The sequence below is a fragment of the Aquarana catesbeiana genome, linkage group LG10 (genome assembly GCF_042186555.1).
Source record: "Aquarana catesbeiana isolate 2022-GZ linkage group LG10, ASM4218655v1, whole genome shotgun sequence".
NCBI lineage: Eukaryota > Metazoa > Chordata > Amphibia > Anura > Ranidae > Aquarana > Aquarana catesbeiana.
This window is the reverse complement of record NC_133333.1, coordinates 160,826,552-160,847,787: the sequence shown is the minus strand read 5'-3', so window position 1 is coordinate 160,847,787 and position 21,236 is coordinate 160,826,552. Positions and strand designations below refer to the sequence as shown.

Below are 21,236 nucleotides of genomic sequence, written 5' to 3'. Positions count from 1 at the left end.
CCTGAAGGTTGAAAGCAAAAAGGAATTCTCTCTTTGGTGCCAAGCACGAGAAATTAGCTATGCGGAGGGGCAGGCAACTTTTGTTTGAATCGTTTATTCCGTTTGCCTGATTGGGCCACGTTATTGCTCCCCCAGCAAACTGGTCCTGAGCAGACACACCTCCCCTCACAATGAGGGGTACGCTATGATTACTTGGGTCCTGTTGACCCAGAACTATGGTTTTGGTTATACTCTGGAATTGTTTTTTCTACAATTTTTATTACAGCACTACTGTATCTTTTTTTTATTTTTATTTCCATCTCTTATTACAACTGAGTCTGAATTGGGTAAATCCACAGCTGCCTATTTTTCAACTTGACACTAGAGGGAGCCCCGAGTATGCGTTAACATTGCAGTTTTTAATGATTTCTTACATTATGGGCCTAGTCCTACAATATAGAAGACAGGCCAATAATACTCCCATATATTTTGTCTCTAGCACTAATAAGGGCTTACTCTTCCTTTCATGGAATGTGAGGGGTTTGGGTGATGGGACAAAGAGGAGCAATGTTCCACTATTTAAATAGAATGAAGCCGTATGTCGTGCGTCTCCAGGAGACACATTTACAGCCTGACTCTGTCCGCGTGCTTAAAACCCGTAAATTTCCAATACAATTCACTCCACTTACTCCTCCTTTTCTAGGGGAGTGAGTGTGCCGATTGCTAATACTACCTCTTTTTGCTGTATGGAGAAGCAGATTGACAGAGGGTAAATTTGTGTTCCTCCTGTTGTGTAGCCTGGGGGGGGGGGGGGGGGGGGGGCCCTGGGGGACTTCAATAATATTGTGGACCCATGGCTAGACAGGATGTCCACATGTCCTGGTAGTAGAGGGGTGACACTACGTGCATCCCCCTTTGGGACTTTAATATCTGAAATGGGTTTGAAGGATGTCTGGGGAGAGCGTAACAGATGTGCAGTGTTACTCATGTCACTATCTCATGGAGGCCTCTCTAGAATAGGTATAGGTAATGATATGCTGCTCCCTCATGTTCTAGATACGGCCTACGAACCCCGCCTCCTATCGGACCACTCTCCTTTTTGGGTGCGGGTGGACACGGCAGCCCCATCTAACAGACCAATGTGGAGAGTCAATCCGTTTTGGCTAACTTTGTTCCCCACTCCGGATATTCAATAAACACTCTGCTAATGGGGCCGTAGTGTGGGACGCTATAAAGGCTTTCTTGCGGGGCCTCCTCATACGGGAAATATCTGGAATTAAGAAAACATCTAGAGAACTGGTTGACACGGTCCGTCTTGAGTTACAGAATAGGGAGATGGCTCTGGTGATGGATCCCACACCAGCTAGTCAAAATAGTTGGAAAGAGGCTCAATCGCTATATAACAAAGTGGTGTTATCAACAGCAGAAAAAAAAAAAAAAAAAAGATATATTTTTTGCAGCAGAACTATTTTGAAGAGGGAGAGAATACTGGTCACTTACTGGCTATGGTCACTAAGGCGCAACAGGATTCTACCTCCATTACGGAAATTAAAAACTCCAATGGAGAAATTAGCACTTCCACTGTTGACATTTTGGAAATGTTTCAGCAATTCTACGCACATTTATATACATCTAAAACTAACAATACACCTTCTGACCTGACTATTTCTTAGAGACTGTTTCTTTCCCCAGGTGACTGAAAAAGAAAAACATTAGACTCCCCGATCACGATTGAAGAGCTGACTGAGGGATTAGCAGACCCCCCGAACCACAAATCTCTCTCCTGGATCAGACAGGCTACCCGCTGAGGTGTACACCAGGTATGGGTCTATCCCTCTACCCCCGCTATTGCGGGCCCTACAAGAGGCGGCTAAGACAGGCCATCTGCAATTAAAAAAGCATTATCCGTAGATGGCCCAATGGAGTTTACCCCTATTAACCCTAATTACCCCGAGTTACTCAAATTACAGGGCTTGGTCAAAAATAGGGATATGGTTCTTTACACAATTATATAGTGGAACTGTACTCAAATCATTTGAAAACCTATGCAGGGAATTATCAACAAAGAACCAATTCTATCAATACCTTCAGCTCAGGCATGCATTACAGACCCAAACCCGGACGATAAACATGAATATCACTAGTTCTCGCCTAAAACAGGAGGTCCTACAAGCTGACAGCAGCAAGGGGTTGATATCCAGGGCATATGCTACCTTGGTGGCCACAATCCAAAATCCAACTCTACTTAAATGCAGAACACATTGGTCCACGGCTGTGGGTGACAGACGATGACCAATGGGACATGGCACTGGAGTCAATCCCTGCGGTGTCAATTGCGGCATCTCACAACTGTTTATACTTCACAGATCATATCGTACACCCATACAACTATTTGAATGGGGCGAGAAGAGACTCCCCCTTGTGCCCCAAATGGGTCGCACACAGGGGAGATTTCATACACATGATATGGCGCTGTCCGAAACTCGCTATATACTGGACAGTCGCACAGACGCTCATTCCATGTACACCTTTGATATGTCTCCTGGGTTCGGTTGATACTCAAATGGGAGGAGCCCGCTCACCTGTGGTGCTTGTCGGTTTCCTGTGCGCGATATACGTCACTAGGCCGACGATTCAAATACCAGAGTCCGCAAGTTCTTGTCTCGCAAATTCCCGCATTCGCAATTTCCGTTCGAGCGTTTCAAAGTCCGTGTTACCGATTCGTAGTTCGTACCACGCGTCTGGCTCGGCTGTCGCAGGTAGGGTTCCGTCTGACTTTTGTTTTCACGCATTGTTAGATATCATGTCACTAAACCGCGATATCAAACTTACGAATCACTCGCAAATTTCACAACCTTACCGCAATGCATACCGCTCGCACTATTGTTATGTAACCATTTCTCGTTATTTGAAAAACCACGGCGACGTAGACGTCGCTTCATTTCAGGCATGTCTAAATTGTTACCACGCGTCAGTAGACAACCGTTGTAATTCGCAATTCGCAATTTCTTATCGACGTCAGTTCGATACCAAATCATTTCTCATTTCAGAACATTTCTAAAACATTTCAAATCATTTCAGTCACGTACCGCGCTCCGATTCGAATCCAGTCGCATCTAAAGATGCACCGATTCGCTCCGGGGTGTGCCCCAGTAGTTACGGCCTCATTTCAGTACATGCTCCAGAGTCACGTTCATTGTCAGTCCCTCATTACAACTCACCGATTCGTACCTCTGTCATGGTTATTTCACTGCCACGTATCACGCTCCGATACGAATTCAGTCGCATGGAAATGCACCGATTCGTCTCGGCGTGCCCCAGGTATTTGCCACATTTCAGTACATGCTCCAGAGTCCGATTCGCAGTCAGCCACAACAGCGGCATGATCGATTCGCGCCTCTGTCATGGCAACTAACTGTTACACCTGCACTTACCGCGCTCCGGTTCGAATCCAGTTGCATCTTCGATGCACCGATTCGTTACGGCCTGCCCCAGGGCTCGGCCTCATTTCTGAACATGCTTCAGAGTCCCGATCTTAGCTAGTCGCAGACATCGGGCGACCAATCCGCGTCTCTGTCATGGGAATTATTACCATTCATTTCACTCCCACATATCGCATCACCGTTTCGAAACCAGTACCATCCGAGATGCACCGATTCATCACGGAATGCCCCAGTTGTTTCGGCCGTATCCATACCTATACCAGAGCTCGGTTCGTTGGCAGTCGCAAATGCGGCACAACAAATTCGAGCCTCGGTCAAGGTGAAAACATTTCTGTCATTTCGTTGTTTCATATTGCGCTCCGATTTGAATCCAGATGCATCAAACGTGCACCGATTCGTCCCGGTGTGCACCAATGTTTTTTCGGTTGCCTCATTTCAGTACATGCTCCAGAGCCCGGTTCGCGGTCATTTGCAGTCACGGCATGACAAAGCCGGACCTCTGTCATGGCAAAGATTTCACTTATTTCATAATCAAGGCAAACATTTCAAATCATTTCGTTGTCACTAGATTGCAAATCACCTTACAAGTTACTGCTTCAAGTTAGCCAGCAAACCCTTCACGAGTTATCACCTTTCATTTAAAACGCAGTCACGGCACACCGATTCGTGCCTCTGTCATAGCATAGACATTTCACCCATTCTATTTTAATTTCATGCATCTGTCGCTTAAACACATTACAAGTCACTTTTCAAGTCAGGTAGTCAGACCCTCCTCCGGTTGTCATCTGTCATTTCCTCCAAGTCAGTCAAAGTTAAAAAAAAAAAGCCACACCCAGTCTTCCTTCGAAGTTTGGTCATGGTCCCAATTCATTGGTTAAAACCTTCGCCTCACTACTATCCCCCCTTATATTCGCACGATCCGATTTATGTTGGTATCATTTCATACACTTTACAAACTGATTCATATCAGGATTCATTGTATACAACATACAAAAGATGTATTCATTTCATACACCTTACAACCAGTTCATAGCGGACTAAATTTTTTTTTTTTTATTTATGAAAAAGCACAACTCCCCGCAATCGTTGCAAGCACGCATCCAAGCATAAACTTCTTGCATTTGTTGCAAGCACACGTCGAAACATAACTTCTCGCAATCGTGGCAAGCACACATCCAAGCATAACTCTTGCAGTCTTTGCAAGCACGTGCAGTAATACGTACTTTTCACAGTCACCACAAAACACATCTTAAACGACGTAAACCCCCTTGCAATCGTTGCAAGCACACATTTAAGCACAACTCTTACAGTCATTACAAACACGCATCTTAGCATAACTTCTTACAAACATTGCAAGCATACACCCAAGCATAACTTTCTGCAATCATTGCAAGCACGCATCTAGTCACAAACCTCTTGCAATTGTTGCAAGCACACATCTAAGCATAACTTCTTGCAATCATTGCAAACACGTATCCAAACATAACCTCACGCAATCATTGCGAACACGCATCCAAGCATAACTCCTTACAGTCCATGCAAGCACATGCATTAATACGGACTTCTCACAATCACTGCGAATACATCTCTACTGACACAAACTCCTTTGCAATCGTTGCAAGCACGTATTTAAGCACAACTCTTGCAATCAAGAGTTGATTGAAGTCATGCATCTTAGCATGACTTCTTGCAATAAGTACAAACACATTCCCAGTGGCACACAATCAGTCAGTCACACATCATTCTTCAGTGGCACTTAATCAGCCAGTTGTCTCCAGTGGCATCTTCATACGATCCACTCGTCATTTCTGTATCATTTCTCGCTTAGGTTAGTTGAGTTTAGGTTCAATCCCACACCAGGTATCGTATTGCCACACACAGCTGGCTCCTTCTCATAACACCATCAGGCTATACCTAGCCAGCATCCAGCATTTCCTGTCCTTACAGGACCCCGGAGAGCCGTCTGTGTCTACGGCCCATACAGTAAGATCCCTTCTACGTGGCATCCAGAAGCATCAGCCCATAGCCAACGGCAACACTTGCCCATCACAACTGCCATCTTTACGGACATGTCACAAACCTCACACATTCCCCAGTCTAGTCATCCAAGCAGCCATCTACAGCCTAACAAATTCACTTTTACCGACACTAGCAGCCAGGTACTACGTAGACACCACTTGACTCGCTGAAAAAAAAAAAAAAAAAAAAAAACACAAAAACAAAACAAAAAACACCACACACCACACACACACACACACATATTACGTCTTTCAGCTTGCGGTCTCCAAAACTCAACAAACCGGAACCGAGGTCTACAATAACCTCTTCCGAACTAACAACTCCACGCAGGCCAGCCTCCCCCCGTGACAAGCTGACCCGCATCAGGCCAGTTCCAAGACTTCACCCATACACGGGTGTGTACTAAGAAGCAGCTTCAGTCTTTCCCAGGAATGCTCAAATTTGCAATACAGGTCATTACCCCAGGATCGATATTCTGTGTCTTCCTCTCCCACACACAGGACCCCTTGCAGATCCTTAATTTAGACGCCCGGCGGTAGCGGACCTATCAATGCCGGAAAGTCCTGTACTACGTGCATCGGTATATCAATGTTTATACCATCCATGTCGCCCTCATCACCCCAGGTACTGACAGATGTCACAGCCTTCGCTGCAAATTTTGGCCACCATTGGTTTACAAGAACATGGCCTCCAGAGACACTCCAAACCCCGTGTTTACACGGACTTCCTCCCTCTTCAAGCTATACCCGGTCATCGCAGCCGCTCAACTCTAGGGTCATATCTGGACAGGACAGGCCGTGGCTTCCAACAACTGGTCCGAGGCGATCTTCTTGATGAAGCCAGGTCTGCATCGCTCTGTTATGTCCTTCCTGCGCAGGCTGGTGCAATTATCTTGGCAACACCAGTCAATGTCCACTGTACGTTCATTCCAGGCTGCCATCCTCGGGGACATGTTTACTATCTTTACTAGTTCGCCATTTGGCCTTCTCCCCAGGTTGATCATATAAGCAGCCATTAACTTAGCCTACTACGGGTTCTGGCAGCCCAGCGAGTTCACCCGCAGCAATCCCGCAGGCCAAGTTCTGAGTAGTTGGCTCTCTACCAACACCATTTCTTCCTTCACCTTGCAGAGTCTAAAACCCAGCAATCAAGCCCCGCGATAGACATCCATCTCCATAAAATAAACAACGTCCAGTGTCCTGTAACCACTCGACAGCCTACTGTTACTCCTACCGGTACACTCAAACTCTAGTCCCCGATTACCTTTTCAGGCAAACCCTTGCGTGCCTGCCAGTTCATCAAACACCTGGGGGTTCTTCTACGCCAGGGGTGTCCAAACTACGGCCCTCCAGCTGTTGTGGAACTACACTTCCCATGAGGCATTGTAAAACTCTGACATTCCCAGACATGACTAGGCATGATGGGAGTTGTAGTTCCTTAACAACTGGAGGGCCATAGTTTGGACACCACTGTTCTACGCAGTCTACACCTCGACCCCAGTCAGTACTCCGGTCACTCTTCATTATCGGGGCAGCCTCGGCAGCATTTCAGCATAGGTCCCAGACCACATCATTAAGAGACTTAGCAGGGGAAACTCTGCCTACCTCGTCCGGTACATCCCCACTCCTTAGGTGGAAACGGCACAAGCATTCACCAAACTTGCTCAATAAACAAAGATAAATCTAATAAAACTACACCCCTACCTGAATGTTTTTGCCCCCTTATTTTGGCATACCGACCATTAGACCAAGGCACACTTTCAGGTCCATTTCATATGGTAAGTCCACACATCTAGATTACTATACTTGGCTAGAAAACTCATAGCACGTTATTGGCTTGTGAATAACGTGCCTACGAAGGCTCAGTTGGCATATAGACACAGGAAGGCTCCAAAAAAAATTTGACCTTATATGGCAAAACTGGATGACCCCAACCTTGCTCCAACCCAATTAATAATGGATAGACTGCTAAGGTTATAAGAACTCTAACGCTGTACATAGGCACTCCTCTAGCGCCTGAGGCCTCTCCTGTAATGCATATGCTGTGCAGAAGGTAACTTATATGGTAATAAGGCCAGAAGACAACCCTGGAGGAAGAAGAAAGAAGAAAGAAGAAAGAAGAAAGAAGAAAGAAGAAAGAAGAAAGAAGAAAGAAGAAAGAAGAAAGAAGAAAGAAGAAAGAAGAAAGAAGAAAGAAGAAAGAAGAAAGAAGAAAGAAGAAAGAAGAAGAAGAAAGAAGAAAGAAGAAAGAAGAAAGAAGAAAGAAGAAAGAAGAAAGAAGAAGAAAGAAGAAAGAAAGAAGGAAGAAGAAAGAAGGAAGAAGGAAGAAGGAAGAAGAAAGAAGGAAGAAGGAAGAAGGAAGGTATGTGTACCTAACCCTTGGTAACAGTGTTATACGTATGCATAGGTTTGCTGTCATGTATAATTACAGAATGGGAAATGTATACGCCCCATTTTTGTAAAACGGTTACCCATTGATTGTCAATAAAAAAAAGTTTTGATTAAAAAATAAATAAATAAATAAATAAATCAGAGAAGCAGCCAAGACGCCCATTGAAACTCTGGAGAATCTGTCCACAGGATAACTATTAGTCGTCCACTCCACAAATCCGGTCTTTATGGAAGAGTGGCAAGAAGCAAGCTATTGTTGAAAGAAAGCCATAAGAAGTCCTGTTTGCATTTTACGAGAAGCCATGTGGTGGAGACAGCAAACATGTGGAAGAAGGTACTCTGGTCAGATGAGACCAAAATTAAACTTTTTGGCCTAAAAGCAAAAATGCTAGGTGTGGAAGAAAACTAACACTACACATCAACCTGAACCCACCATCCCCACCGTGAAACATTATAGTGGCAGCATCATGTTGTGGGGAGGTTTTTCTTCAGCAGGGACAGGGAAGCTGGTCAGAGTTGATGGGAAGATGGATGGAGCCAAATACAGAGCAATCTTAGAAGAAAACCTGTCCAAGCCTGCAAAAGACTTGACTGGGGCGGATGCCCACCTTCCAGCAGAATGACCCTAAACATACAGCCAGAGCTACAATTGAATGGTTTAGATCAAAGCATATAAGTGAGAATCTGTGGCAAGACTTGAAAATTGCTGTTCAGGCGCTCTGCATCCAATCTGACAGAGCTTGAGCTATTTTGCAAAGAATTACCTTTTTGTCCACTCTAGATGTGCAAAGCTGGTAGAGACATACCCAAAAAGACTTGCAGTGAAAGATGTTCAACAAAGTATGAACTCAGGGGGGCGGAATATAAAAATGCATGCACACCACACATTTCAGATATTTGTAAAAAAAAAAAAAAAAATTTTCCTTTATTAAAAAGACATGTACAGCACTGTAAAAACAGTCTACACACATCAGACATTAGTGCTTAGTCCTAACATGACTAATGACAAATGTCCAAAATGTGCAAGCTGTTTTTCCAGTGCTGTACATGTCTTTTCAATAAAGGAATACCATTTGTTGGCTGTCATCCTGAGTGCCGACCAGCCCTTTCCTTATATAGATTTATGCTCAGCTGCAGTCCACAAATTGTTCATTGCTGCATGCTGTGTTCGATGTGCTTGATTTAGTACTGAGCAATAAATCATATTTGGGGCCATGTATGAATGGTCATTCCTTTATGCTGGGAGACAGACATACATATACTGCAAGCAGCTGACCACTGATCTGGGTTCTTTTCTATTCACTGAGCTCCCACAAGTCTTGTATGGGAACAAAATACTCCAAAAAACACGTTGTAAAAGAAGAATTTCAGGTACAGCATTTCTTACATCGTGGGCCAATGTAACCGCAGTTACCAATGCCTTTGGGACCCCTCTACACACTGGAAATCACTGCAGCAGACGTCATTACTCCAATGATTTTTACTTGCTTCAGGAGTTGTGTACCCAGCAGTTGCCCTGCTGCATTCTGAACACAGGAGGTCGACCGCTGAGCACAGGCCCCGTTCAAAAATCGCTATACACTCTTATTGCATGCAAAGTGCTCCAACTGGATGAGGTAAAAAGAGACGCCATGCCTGGAAATCTTTTTCAATCCCTTTATATTACATAACAGAAGGTTCTAACACAGCAGGTAGCTGGATATTTCTGACTTAGAAGAGCAGGTTAAACCTCTACAGGAGGTCCATGTAGTACAGCAGCAAACTTTGGAGATTTACAACTTATGCCCCATACACACAGTCGGAATTTCCGACAACAAATGTTCAATGTCAGCTTGTTGTCGGAAATTCTGACCGGGTGTAGGCTCCATCGGACATTTGTTGTTGGAATTTCCGACAACAAAAATTTGAGAGCTGGTTCTCAAATTTTCCGACAACAAAATCCGTTGTCAGAAATTCTGATCATGTGTACACAATTCCAACGCAAAAAATTCCACGCGTGCTCGGAATCAAGCAGAAGAGCCACACTGGCTACTGAACTTAATTTTTCTCGGCTCATCGTAAGTATTGTACGTCAACGCGCTCTTGAGGTTCGGAATTTCCGATTACATTTGTGCGACCGTGTGTAAGACAAGTTTGAGCCAACATCCGTCAGAAATAAATCCAGGATTTTGTTGTCGGAATGTCCAATCGTGTGTACGAAGCATTAGTGTGATAGTTGTTCTCTTGTACAATAGCCATAGTTGTAACTCAAAGGTGTACTAGAAATTGTGACTGCTAGTTTATAAGCCATCAGTCTTGGTGCGTTATACAGTGATTTTTTTAAAGTATGTATTTACTATATACAGAACTGAAGAAAGCCCACCAAGAACTAGTCTGGATTTGTAAGAAAACCCAAGAACCCAAAAGGAACAAATGCCCCCTCAACTTATTGCCTCCCCTCAAATGAGGGACAATCAACAATCCTATCATCTAGTGCCAGGGTTACTAGAAAAGCTGGGAGTGAAAAACCCTGAAGGCCAACAAACTAAAGTCGTTTTACTTCCATCTTGCAGTCAGATGAGCATGGTGAGAGGTCTTCCTTCATTTCTTTGGGCCCAGCACTGTTCCTGTGCACTACAGTAGCAGCATCTGACTCCTTAAAAACGTGTGAAACAACGCCCAGGGGCCAAATCCGGCCCGCCAGGCCATTTTGTGGCCCGCACACCTCCCGGCAGCAGCACAAAGTAAGGGGGGGTGCATGCTGATGTAAGGGAGGGTGGGGAACTTGACATCTGATGTAAGGGAGGTGGGGTGCTCTCAACATCTAGCCTTACAGACACAAACCTTTGAGGGCAACCATAATGCTGATGCGGCCCACAATTAAAATGGAGCTTGATACCCCTGTCTTAAAAGATCAAAATACTGCATGCTGTGACAGCACAGCATAAACGTGGATCCAATCAGTAGTAATGCTGCTTATCCCAGATCCGGATTGCTGCGCAAGATAAAAATCAGGTCGGAAAATAAAGCCAGAGCTGTACTTCCAGCACTGCTACTATGAGAGCTAGGAGAACTGCGCGGCTCTCATACAGTGAAGGTTTCCGGTCTGGGATCCGGAAAAAAAAAAAAAAAAAAATTTATATATATATATATATATATATATATATATATATATATATATATATATATATATATATATATATATATATATATATATATATATATATATATATATATATACACACACACAGTATTTTCAGGGTATAACACGCACCCCAAGTTTAGGAGGGAATTTTATAGGGAAAAAAAAAACTTGAATTTAATTGCCCATCAATGCAGCCTTGCCCAGTGTCCATCTGCAGTTTTTAAACATGGCACCACCGAGAGAGCCGGTCCTGTGTATCTCGGCTCCTCTCGTAGTCCTGTTGGCTGAGCCGAGCGCCGCCAATATACATACATAGCCAAGTGCACTCGGCTAGGTTCGGCTAGCTCCGCTCACAGTCACGCCCAGTCCCTGCATTATGCCCATCATAGGGCGGGACTGGGCATGGCGGAGCTAGACGAACCTAGCCGAGTACATTCGGCTATGTATGTCGGCAGCGCTCGCTCCTCCGCTCACAGTCAGCGGGGGATCGGCGTATAACACACACCCGCAATTTTCCCCTGATTTTAAGGGGAAAAAAGTGCGCATTATGCGCCAATAAATACGGTATATAATATATTAATATGATATAACAGGATATAAAAGTGGGCTTGTTGGACCATTTGGTCTTTTTCTGCTTTCCCTCTTCTGGGTTTCATGAGATATCTGCTTGAATTAGGACAGCCAGTCACACACTAGGTTGACATGTCAGGATTAAGATGGCTGACCATGGAGCCTGCTCATGTTCAAAGCAAGTCATGAAGCCAGGTCTGTCTTTGGCAACACCTCATCTGCAAACCTTGAAGAAACTAGAGATTAACAATAAAGTGTCCTTACTTTGTAAGTTCCACAATAAGTGTTGCTTTTCTGGCAGTAATCAGCTTGTATTCTGCATTCAAATAATGAACCATGCTGGGGAAAAAAAAAAAATTATAAAAACCATTTGACTGTAATCCAAACACTTTAGAGTTGATGCATTTGTCCATCTGTATCATGATTTCAAGTGCATCAAGTTTACATTTGAGATCAATATGAGAAGTTTGTGACCTTCTACCATCATGCTCATGACCTCCCAAGCTGTATGAAGCTGCTAATACATTCCAAATAATGAAAAATTTAAATCTGGGCATACAGGTATTTATTCAGTACTACCTTCATTCCCCTGCCATCTCCACTGACCACAACAGGTCAGTGTTTTTTTTTTTTTTGTTTTATTTAAAGCTGTGGGAAAGTAGCCAATTAAAACTAGTTAAACGGAAATGTATTTTATTTATTAATTACAGGTATAGTGCCAACAATTTTACATTCACATCAGCTCCTGCCTTCGGCAAGCTTACAAATTTAAGATCCCAATCTCATATACATACAAATTAGGGCCAGTTTAGACAGCAACTATCCACCTACAAGCATGTCATTGGAGCGTAAAAGGAAATGGAGTACCCAGGGGAAAACTCACCCAAGTACAAGGAAGAATTGTAAACTCAATGCAGGTAGTGTTGTGGTTGGGATTTGAACCGAGGACCCTAGTGCTGAAAGGCAGGAGTGCTAATCACTGAGCACCGTGCAGCTCACAATGCAATATTTCAGGTGGATTGTCATAAATCTGAACTACTCACAGTTGCTGTACAGCAAATGTGCAGACTGACAGAAAGGTAAAAAAACTTTGCCACCTAGTGGCTACTAGAAACATGTACATAGTGCTCTATATAAAATACCAATTAAAAGCATGCAAAATGCATAACAAAAAAACAAAAAAAGTAAAGCTTAATAAATAAAAAACACAAACACCACACTACAGGATGGATGAAATTGTGAACAAGTTATCATACTGTAGTGGTTGATAAAATTATTTCAAAGCAACATACTAAAAACACACAATAAGGACATAATGTTAAGCCCAAACTTGCAGTATCAATCGGTTTCATTACCTGCAAGAGAAGAACACCAGGTTGAAAAGATTAAGGAATTTGCTTCTTCTGTGAAGTTCATTGACCCAGCTGAGAGGCAGAAAATGAATCTCAATGTTGTCAATCTTCATAAAATCTAGAACCGATAAAAATTTACAAAACTTAAGTATACCTCATCTCCAAAACTAGTTTTCAAACTACTCATGCCTCGGGTCACTCACTCCTTTAACCCTTTTGCCTCCATAGTCATTTTTCGCTTTTTTGCCCACATTAGGCTCCATTCACACTTGTGAATTTTGTTGCAGTTTTATGGATACTTGCAATTTTACTTGCTACAACCTTTTAGATTTTGCACCAAAATGGACTTTAGCGCATTTATACTGTAAACATGCATTTAATAAACCGTTGCACTAATATTGTGTGAAAAAAATAAAAAATAGAACTCCCACCATTATATTCGGAATGGTCTTCACTTTCAGAAAATATCTTATGTTTGCGATTGTAAACTAATCTTCAGCCCTAAAATGTTAATTTTAGGGCCAATTTAAACTTGTGAATGGAGCTGTTGGCAACTACATGCGGGAGACCCAGCAGGGGTTCCTGGCTATTAACAGTGAGCAGAAGCTACACTGAAAGCAATGGAAAGCTGACAGCTCCCACAGTGAATTTCTGCCGCTTGCACATAATTGCTCAAGCAGCAAATACCTGCAAATGATCAGCCCTAGAAGCAGTAAATATATACCAAGCTTAACAAGCCTTATAATTGCATGGGCGCATGAAACTGCCATACACAAAATCCAGGCAAAGTTTAAAAGCCTTTACAGGTCATCGGTTTGGAGACAATTGTAAGCCCTGGTTTACACCCTGTGCGGCTTTGAAATAGCGCTACTTTGGCAGGATTTCAAAGTCGCAGATAATTTCGATTTGCACCTCAGATTTTATTGCGGCTTGCGACTTCGTTTAAACAGAAGTCTTTGCAAGTTGCAATGAAATTGGAAAAAAAGTAGTGCAGGAATCTTTCAAAGTCACAACCATTTGAACTGTTCCATTGCCGACAATGGGGTGCAATTTGTCATTACAGGAGGACAAGGGGGCACTTGTTACATCTGAAGGAAAAGGAGATACAAAAGTGTGAAATAGACTCCCTTGAGTTCTGTCCAGCTCGGCAGACTGTTTTAACCCCTTCCCGCCGAGCGTACGCAGATGTGCATACTCAGCTTTCGGGGGTTATACTGAGATGATCCTGGTACTGTTTTTTTTTTTTTTAGAGCCGGCGATTGGCTTTTCTGGTATAACAACCGATGCGGCTGTTATACCGGGGGAGCGGGGGGGGGGGGGACGACGTCCCCCTCCCGCCGTTCTTACCGGGCCTCCCGTTCCATCTGGAGGCCCGATGACCAAATTGGCCGATTGACTGGAACGAAGCCATGAGCGCCGGTTTTAAAAAAAATTAATACAGTATTCAGAAACGCCGATCTGAATACTTTGAAGTGCAAAGGAGGGATCGGGGATCTTTTAGACCCCCGATTCCTCTATAAAGAGTACCTGTCACCACCTATTACTGTCACAAGGGATGTTTACATTCCTTGTGACAGCAATAAATGTGATAAAAAATAAATAAATAAATGTATAAGTATAAAAAGAAATAAAAATTTATTTTAAGTGCCCCCCATCCCCGCGCAGCAAAGAAAACGCATACGGAAGTCGCGCCCACAAATGGTTATCAAATCACACGTGAGGTATCGCCGCGATCGTTAGAGCGAGAGCAATAATTCTAGCACTAGACCGCCTCTGTAACTCTAACCTGGTAACCGTTAAAAAAAAAAAAAAAAATTTAAAGCGTTGCCTGTGAAGATTTTTTTTTGGTACCATAGTTTGTCGCCATTCCACGAGTGCGTGCAATTATAAAGCATGACATGTTTGGTATCTGTTTACTCAGCGTAACATCATCTTTCACATTATACAAAAAAATTGGGAAACCTTACTGGATTGTTTTTTTTTTTAAATTCATGAAAGTGTCCCTTTTCCCAAAAAGTTGCGTTTAAAAACACCGCTGCACAAATACCGTGTGACATAAAATATTGTAACAATCGCCATTTTATTCTCTAGATTCTCTGCTTAAAAAAAATATAAATAAAAAAATTAAATATAAATATATAATGTTTGGGGGCTCCAAGTAATTTTCAAGCAAAAAATACGGATTTTAACTTGTAAACACCAAATTTCAAAAATAGGCTTAGTCATGAAAGGGTTAAAGCATAAATATGGCCAAGCTCTTTTGACCATTCTTTTCCTGTGGGAAAAAGGAGTGCACTTTGTTGAACTAGATGAACTTATGCTTTGTTGCAGCCTAATATGCAAATTTGGCATCTTCACTTTGGCTGCCAAAGTGACCTTGTTCTAGCACAGACGCAAGGTATTTTGTTTAGACTAACAAAAAAAAAAAAAAAGTACTAGAAACTTGGCCGAAATCCTCACAGTCTGTACTCCCGTTTTTTTCCTCAGTTACTTCTTCTTGGATAGTAGCTTCAGTTTCACGACTAGTAGATACATTGCAAGCACTGTTGTCTTCAGCCTCATCTTTACTCAGTACTGATGGAGAGTATTTCTGTCCAGTGACCAACTCATGAAACATTGCTGTGATGTTGAATTTTGACAGATCTTGAGCAGTCTATGCAAGACAATAAAAAAAAAAAAAAAATGTATCATATCACCACAAAATACAACCTTCAGTTACACATAGCGATGTGTTTAACTGCTTCCTATTAATCCATCATAATGGAGAGAGGGCAGGAGTACAGAAAATGGGATGCAACCCTCTTTACTCCACACTATCCATATGAATCCTACCCTACATCCCCAATTTCCACTTACATCTCCATTCCCCCCCCCCCCAAATTTCTTTTTTTTTGCATTTTAGGGATTGCGAGAACTTACCCAATACATACCGTACATTACAAACCCTCTAGATCACACAAAACATCTGTTTAGGTCAATTATTATTCACCCAACTTCATAGCCAAGCAGCCACTGCCAGGGTTAGCCGTTTAGACCAGGCAGGAGCTTCCTTGACTCTGGAACCATTTTTTCTCAATGAGGCAACTTCCAAAGATCAATGATTGGGGGGGACTCATGTCCTGGCAATCAAAACTGTCAGAAAGCAACTTGCTATTCCATTATCATGACATTGATCCAGCTACTCTAACCCTTAGGCCCCTTTCACACTAGCGGAGTCCACCAGCGGACCTACCTGATCCCCGCTGAGCAGGTGGACGACAGGCCTTTGTCCACTCCACTGATGTAGAGCAGACATGGACACAGCCCACTGTTCTCTATGGTCTGTCAGATGGAAAACAGACCGTCTGTCATCCGATCCACCAGAAGCAAGGGGAACGGATCTTCATCTGTCTGTTTTTAGTGGACAGAATCGGATGTCAGCGAACACATCTCCATAGAGAGAAACATATGGTCTGATTGGGTCCACCACAAAAACTGACAGGTGGCCTCTAGTGGGCTGTCCGTGTGAAAGGGGCCTTATATGAAAAGTTATAAAATGTTACTGATTTTTTTTTTTTTTTTTGGCCCACATACATCTTCTTGAATCCCTTAAAGCAGTATTAAACCCAAGAGAAAAAACATATTGCAGCATACTCAAGCTCTAACAGAATGTATCAGTTTAGATGGATGAGACAAACCACTTAAACACTGGCAGGGGTGAATAAAATGATCAGCTTATTTATTCATGTAAGACCTTTACCCCAAAACGGGGAAAAAAAAAAAAAAAAAATAAAAAAAAAAAAAAGGGGGGGGGGGGGGGGAGAAGGACGACCCCACACCTGTATGCTGTAAACTAATTATAACTTCCACCCCAGACTGACAGTGCTGCTGTTCCTCCTGTGCTTATTGCTCCAGAGTTGTGTCTCGCTAATACAGGAGGTGTGCTACTGGCCAGATCACCAAGTGAAAAAAAAGGGGGGGTGGGGGGGGAGCAGATGCAGCCAACACATCTAATGTTTGTTAATCTGCAATATGTAAAAGATAAGTTCTTTAAAAGACGGGACTTTGAAGGACCATGAACACTCCAGGATGAAAAATATATAGTAAAAAATACAATTCTCTTTAAGTTGCGCTGCAATAGAACAACATTTTTGGGTTTGACACTGCTTTAAAAACAAGCAAAGTGGGATGAGAAAAAAAAGTGATGATAGATAGATATTGTGACAGACCTAGCCGGGAAAGAGACTTTAGGAGGGGACTGTATGCAAGCCTCTTGCCGATCGATCGGGGGCCCTTGCATTTGAGGGAACGGTGCTCTTTGTGAGCTGTATGCCTGGGGACTCTTGAGGTGGTATTACTGTGGATTCGGGTCCTGGTCCCCCAGGACACACAGACTCTGGGGACCCTGGATTTGCCATATTGGAATAGTGGCTGATTCATAATGCTGGGACAGATACTGTTAGGAGATGCTGATGTAAATTCCAACACCCATCTGTCTATTGTCTGCTAAAATGTGTATTGTAAATAAGTCTACTATGGGATCTAAGAGTCATTAGATCCCCATTGTTATTTGTGTTAATTAACTCTGCTATTGTGTGAAGAAGAGTCTATGTTGATTGTGATAATGTTGATTGGATTTTCTGAACTACAAGACGGCCAGTCTGGCCTAACGGTCATGTCTGAGTCATCTAGTCTGTCTAAAGGGATTAGTTAATTAGCTCATGTTAATTAGGTTAATTAGGTTACAGCTGTATTGTTAGAGTAATATGAGCAGGAGGTCTGCACCTACACTTTGAGTGTATAAAAGCCTGTATTTTGTCAATAAAGATAGATTCCTGTTTGAACTTACATACAGCCTGCCTGGTGTTTGTTCTGCGCTATCACAACTGGGTTAGAACGGCACAGAGCTGTAGTTCTAATCCCAGAGCATTGGATGACCGAACCATCAGACGTTGCAATCTGATTCAATAGCTGTAGAGGAGTGTCGGGAGAGTGGAACCGAGCGAGCAAAGGGGCTCGTTACATTGGTTGGCAGCAGTGGGATTTGCTCTCCAGTTACTGGGACACTCCAAACCAGCCTGCAGGAGAGCCACGCTGAAAGACTTACTTGAGAGCCTTGGAGGGAATGGTGGGATCATGCTTCCTTGCCGTGAACACATCCAAACCATCACCTGGATCCAAGGTAGCAGGATAGCAGGAGAGGAGAAATACCAGCCACCATGGATGAGGAATTCAGAAGGAGGTTGCGAGAGGAGATACAGCACAGAGGACCAGTATCAGAGCAGGTCCTGCTAGGATGGTTTGATTCTGTCCGCTGTGAGCTCTGGAAGGAAGCGCTAGCCTGGGAGCAGCGACACCAGGGAAAAGTTCTCCCCTCCGTCCATGTGAGGTACTGGTCGCAGTATGAAGTGCGAATGCTGTTTTTGGGGGAACAGCCGAACCAGGAGTGGACAGCCGAGTTAAGCAGGCTGATCCGGGCAGAAATGCGGTTGGACGAGAGCTACAGAGCCCTCCAGTGGTATGTAGCCCAAGTGTGCCCATGGACAGCGGATGACAGCCCCGCGGAAGGCTTTGACTACGATGGCCTGGAGGCTGTCCAGGGCCCCTGACTTTGGAAGTGGTCGGGAGTGGCGTTTGAAGGAAATAATGGAGCACAGAGCTGTGGTTCTAGTCCCGGACCATTGGATGACCGAACCATCAGACGTTGCAATCTGATTCTATAGCTGCAGAGGAGTGTCGGGAGAGTGGAACCGAGCGAGCAAAGGGGCTCGTAATGTAACAAGCCCCTTGCTCGCTCGGTTCCACTCTCCCGACACTCCTCTGCAGCTATTGAATCAGATTGCAACGTCTGATGGTTCAGTCATCCAATGCTCCGGGATTAGAACTACAGCTCTGTGCCGTTCTAACCCAGTTGTGATAGCTCAGAACAAACACCAGGCAGGCTGTATGCAAGTTCAAACAGGAATCTCTCTTTATTGACAAAATACAGGCTTTTTAACACAAATAACAATGGGGATCTAATGACTCTTAGATCCCATAGTAGACTTATTTACAATACACATTTTAGCAGACAATAGACAGACGGGTGTTGGAATTTACATCAGCATCTCCTAACAGGATCTGTCCCAGCATTATGAATCAGCCACTATTCCAATATGGCAAATCCAGGGTCCCCAGAGTCTGTGTGTCCTGGGGGACCAGGACCCGAATCCACAGTAATACCACCTCAAGAGTCCCCAGGCATACAGCTCACAAAGAGCACCGTTCCCCCAAATGCAAGGGCCCCCGATCGATCAGCAAGAGGCTTGCATACAGTCCCCTCCAAAAGTCTCTTTCCCGGCTAGGTCTGTCACATATCTATCTTTGTATCCTTTTTCCTCCTTATTTCTAACTCCACCAACATTAATAGAAAAAAAAAAAAAGAAAAAAGGAAGCAAACCTTTGTATGTACGCCATTTACAGTCTTCAGCAAGCTCTTCTCTTCAGTCTCTATGCCATATGCTATGTATGGACTTGTAGTTATGTCTCCCCAGTAACCTCGAGCACGGACCTTTCCATAGCGCTAGAAACGACAGGGTGCTTTTATAGAAGTTAAAATTACTACAATGCTTTACTGTGTATCACTCCACGCAGTTTAAAGCGTTTGTTATCTCAACACTTAGAATATGTCCCTGCATGAGAAAGCATTCTGTTCTCTTTGTATTGCTTCCTTTGTGTGAAATCCCTGGTATTCCTGTTAGTCCCTTGGCTTTCCTAATAAAACTGACCACACTAAGCAGCAGAATAAATAAAACTAACAAAAGAGTGTTTCAAAATGCAATATTTATTGAACGCAAGGGCAGTCAGCCAAATGAACACTCACATGGAAATAATAAAGAGGCTCATCTGTGGGAAGTCACCAGTGTCTCCAGAGCAGGATGGAAGACTGCAGCATGACAGAGAGATGGCCAGTACATCCGAGTAGAGCTGAATGGAGAGTGGCTGGATCACGGACAACGGTCGACGTGTGACATCACCAGAGATAAGGAAACCACAATGCGTTTCAAAGCATGCGCAAGGCTCATACAGCGCATGTGCGCTCCTTCCTCCATCCTGCTCTGGAGACACTGGTGACTTCCCGTCGGATCCTTACCCACAGATGAACCTCTTTATTATTTATTATTATTTCCACGTGAGTGTTCATTTCAGGTTTTTTTTTTTTTTTTTTTTTAATGGTCTTTTCCCAGAGTTGGCTTCACTCCTGAGAAGAGCTTTAACCATTAGTGACTGCTTTTCAACCTTATACTTGCAAATTCCTTTACTCCATGGACTTTAACAACTGATTGGATTAATTTCTTTCTAGTTACATGTTAAATTAGTATCTTACCCTTTGCACCAAGCAGGAGAGCTTACCATGATCAGTTCTCAAGCTGTGCTGGGAACTCAGCCTCCATAACCTCCAGCTTATATGCAGCCGAGAACAAAGGGTATGCAACACTTTTTTTGTGATTGTAAACAATCACCTTGTAAACAACCCATTCACTTTAAAAAAAATGGAAATGAAAAATTATAATAAACTTCAATTTTTTTTTAAGTCTATACAAAAAATGTTTTGTCATTCATTTCCATTTTAAAACTGAATGGGTTGTTTTACAAGGTGATCATTTGCAATCACTTTAGGGCTTCATGTGCACTAGCAGCTCCTAAACTTAAAAGGGGTTGTAAAGATGTTTTTTTTTTTTTTTTTTAAAATAACAAACATGTTATACTTACCTTCACTGTGCAGCTCGTTCTGCAGAGTGGCCCCGAACCTGGTCTTCTGGGGTCCCTCGGCGGCTGTTTCAGCTCCTCCCCGCAAGCATTTACCACCTTCATGCGAGCTCCCTCGCACGGTGGTGAGTGCTTGCGGGCGCGCTCCCGTGATACAGCCGGCGGCTATAGCCGCTCGCTGTATCACTCGGCCCCGCCCCCCAGCGCGCCGCGTCATCGGATGTGATTGACAGCAGCGCGAGCCAATGGCTGCGCTGCTTTCAATCCATCCACTGCAGCCAATCAGCGACCAGGCTGAGCTGCAATGAAGCTGACGAGGACGAGGAGCGAAGATTCGAGGCGTCAGGTAAGTAAAACGGGGGGGCTGGGGGCGGCGGTACTGTCAAAAGTTTTTTCACCTTAATGCATAGAATGCAATAAGGTGAAAAAATTTTTACCTTTACAACCCCTTTAAGGCACACACAGGCTTTTAGAGGCATTTAAAGGCAGGAAAAAATCCCAGTGCCAGCACATCAAGGAGCAGCAGAGTTTTGGCAGAAAAAAAGCTTAATGCTTCTAAAATGTGTGTGAATGAACGCTAGCACTAGAGGAAAATAGCACTTGAGCATTAATTCATTTAAATGGGCAGAAT

The 21,236-nt window shown here is 43.5% G+C and overlaps 1 protein-coding gene across 2 annotated transcripts in view; it reads right to left on the bottom strand.

Annotated features, from left to right (window-relative positions):
- Positions 1–21,236, bottom strand: part of DNAAF3 (dynein axonemal assembly factor 3) — a 47,753-nt gene that overhangs the window by 3,560 nt on the left and 22,957 nt on the right. Inside the window, exons 8-11 of one of the 2 annotated variants that reach the window (XM_073602854.1) lie at positions 19,296–19,418; positions 15,338–15,530; positions 12,881–12,995; positions 11,790–11,864 (exon numbers count right to left, since the gene is read on the bottom strand). In XM_073602854.1, coding sequence (XP_073458955.1) covers positions 11,790–11,864; positions 12,881–12,995; positions 15,338–15,530; positions 19,296–19,418 — 506 coding nt within the window. The remainder of the gene's footprint in view (positions 1–11,789; positions 11,865–12,880; positions 12,996–15,337; positions 15,531–19,295; positions 19,419–21,236) is intronic. The other variant, XM_073602855.1, reaches the window with a different exon arrangement.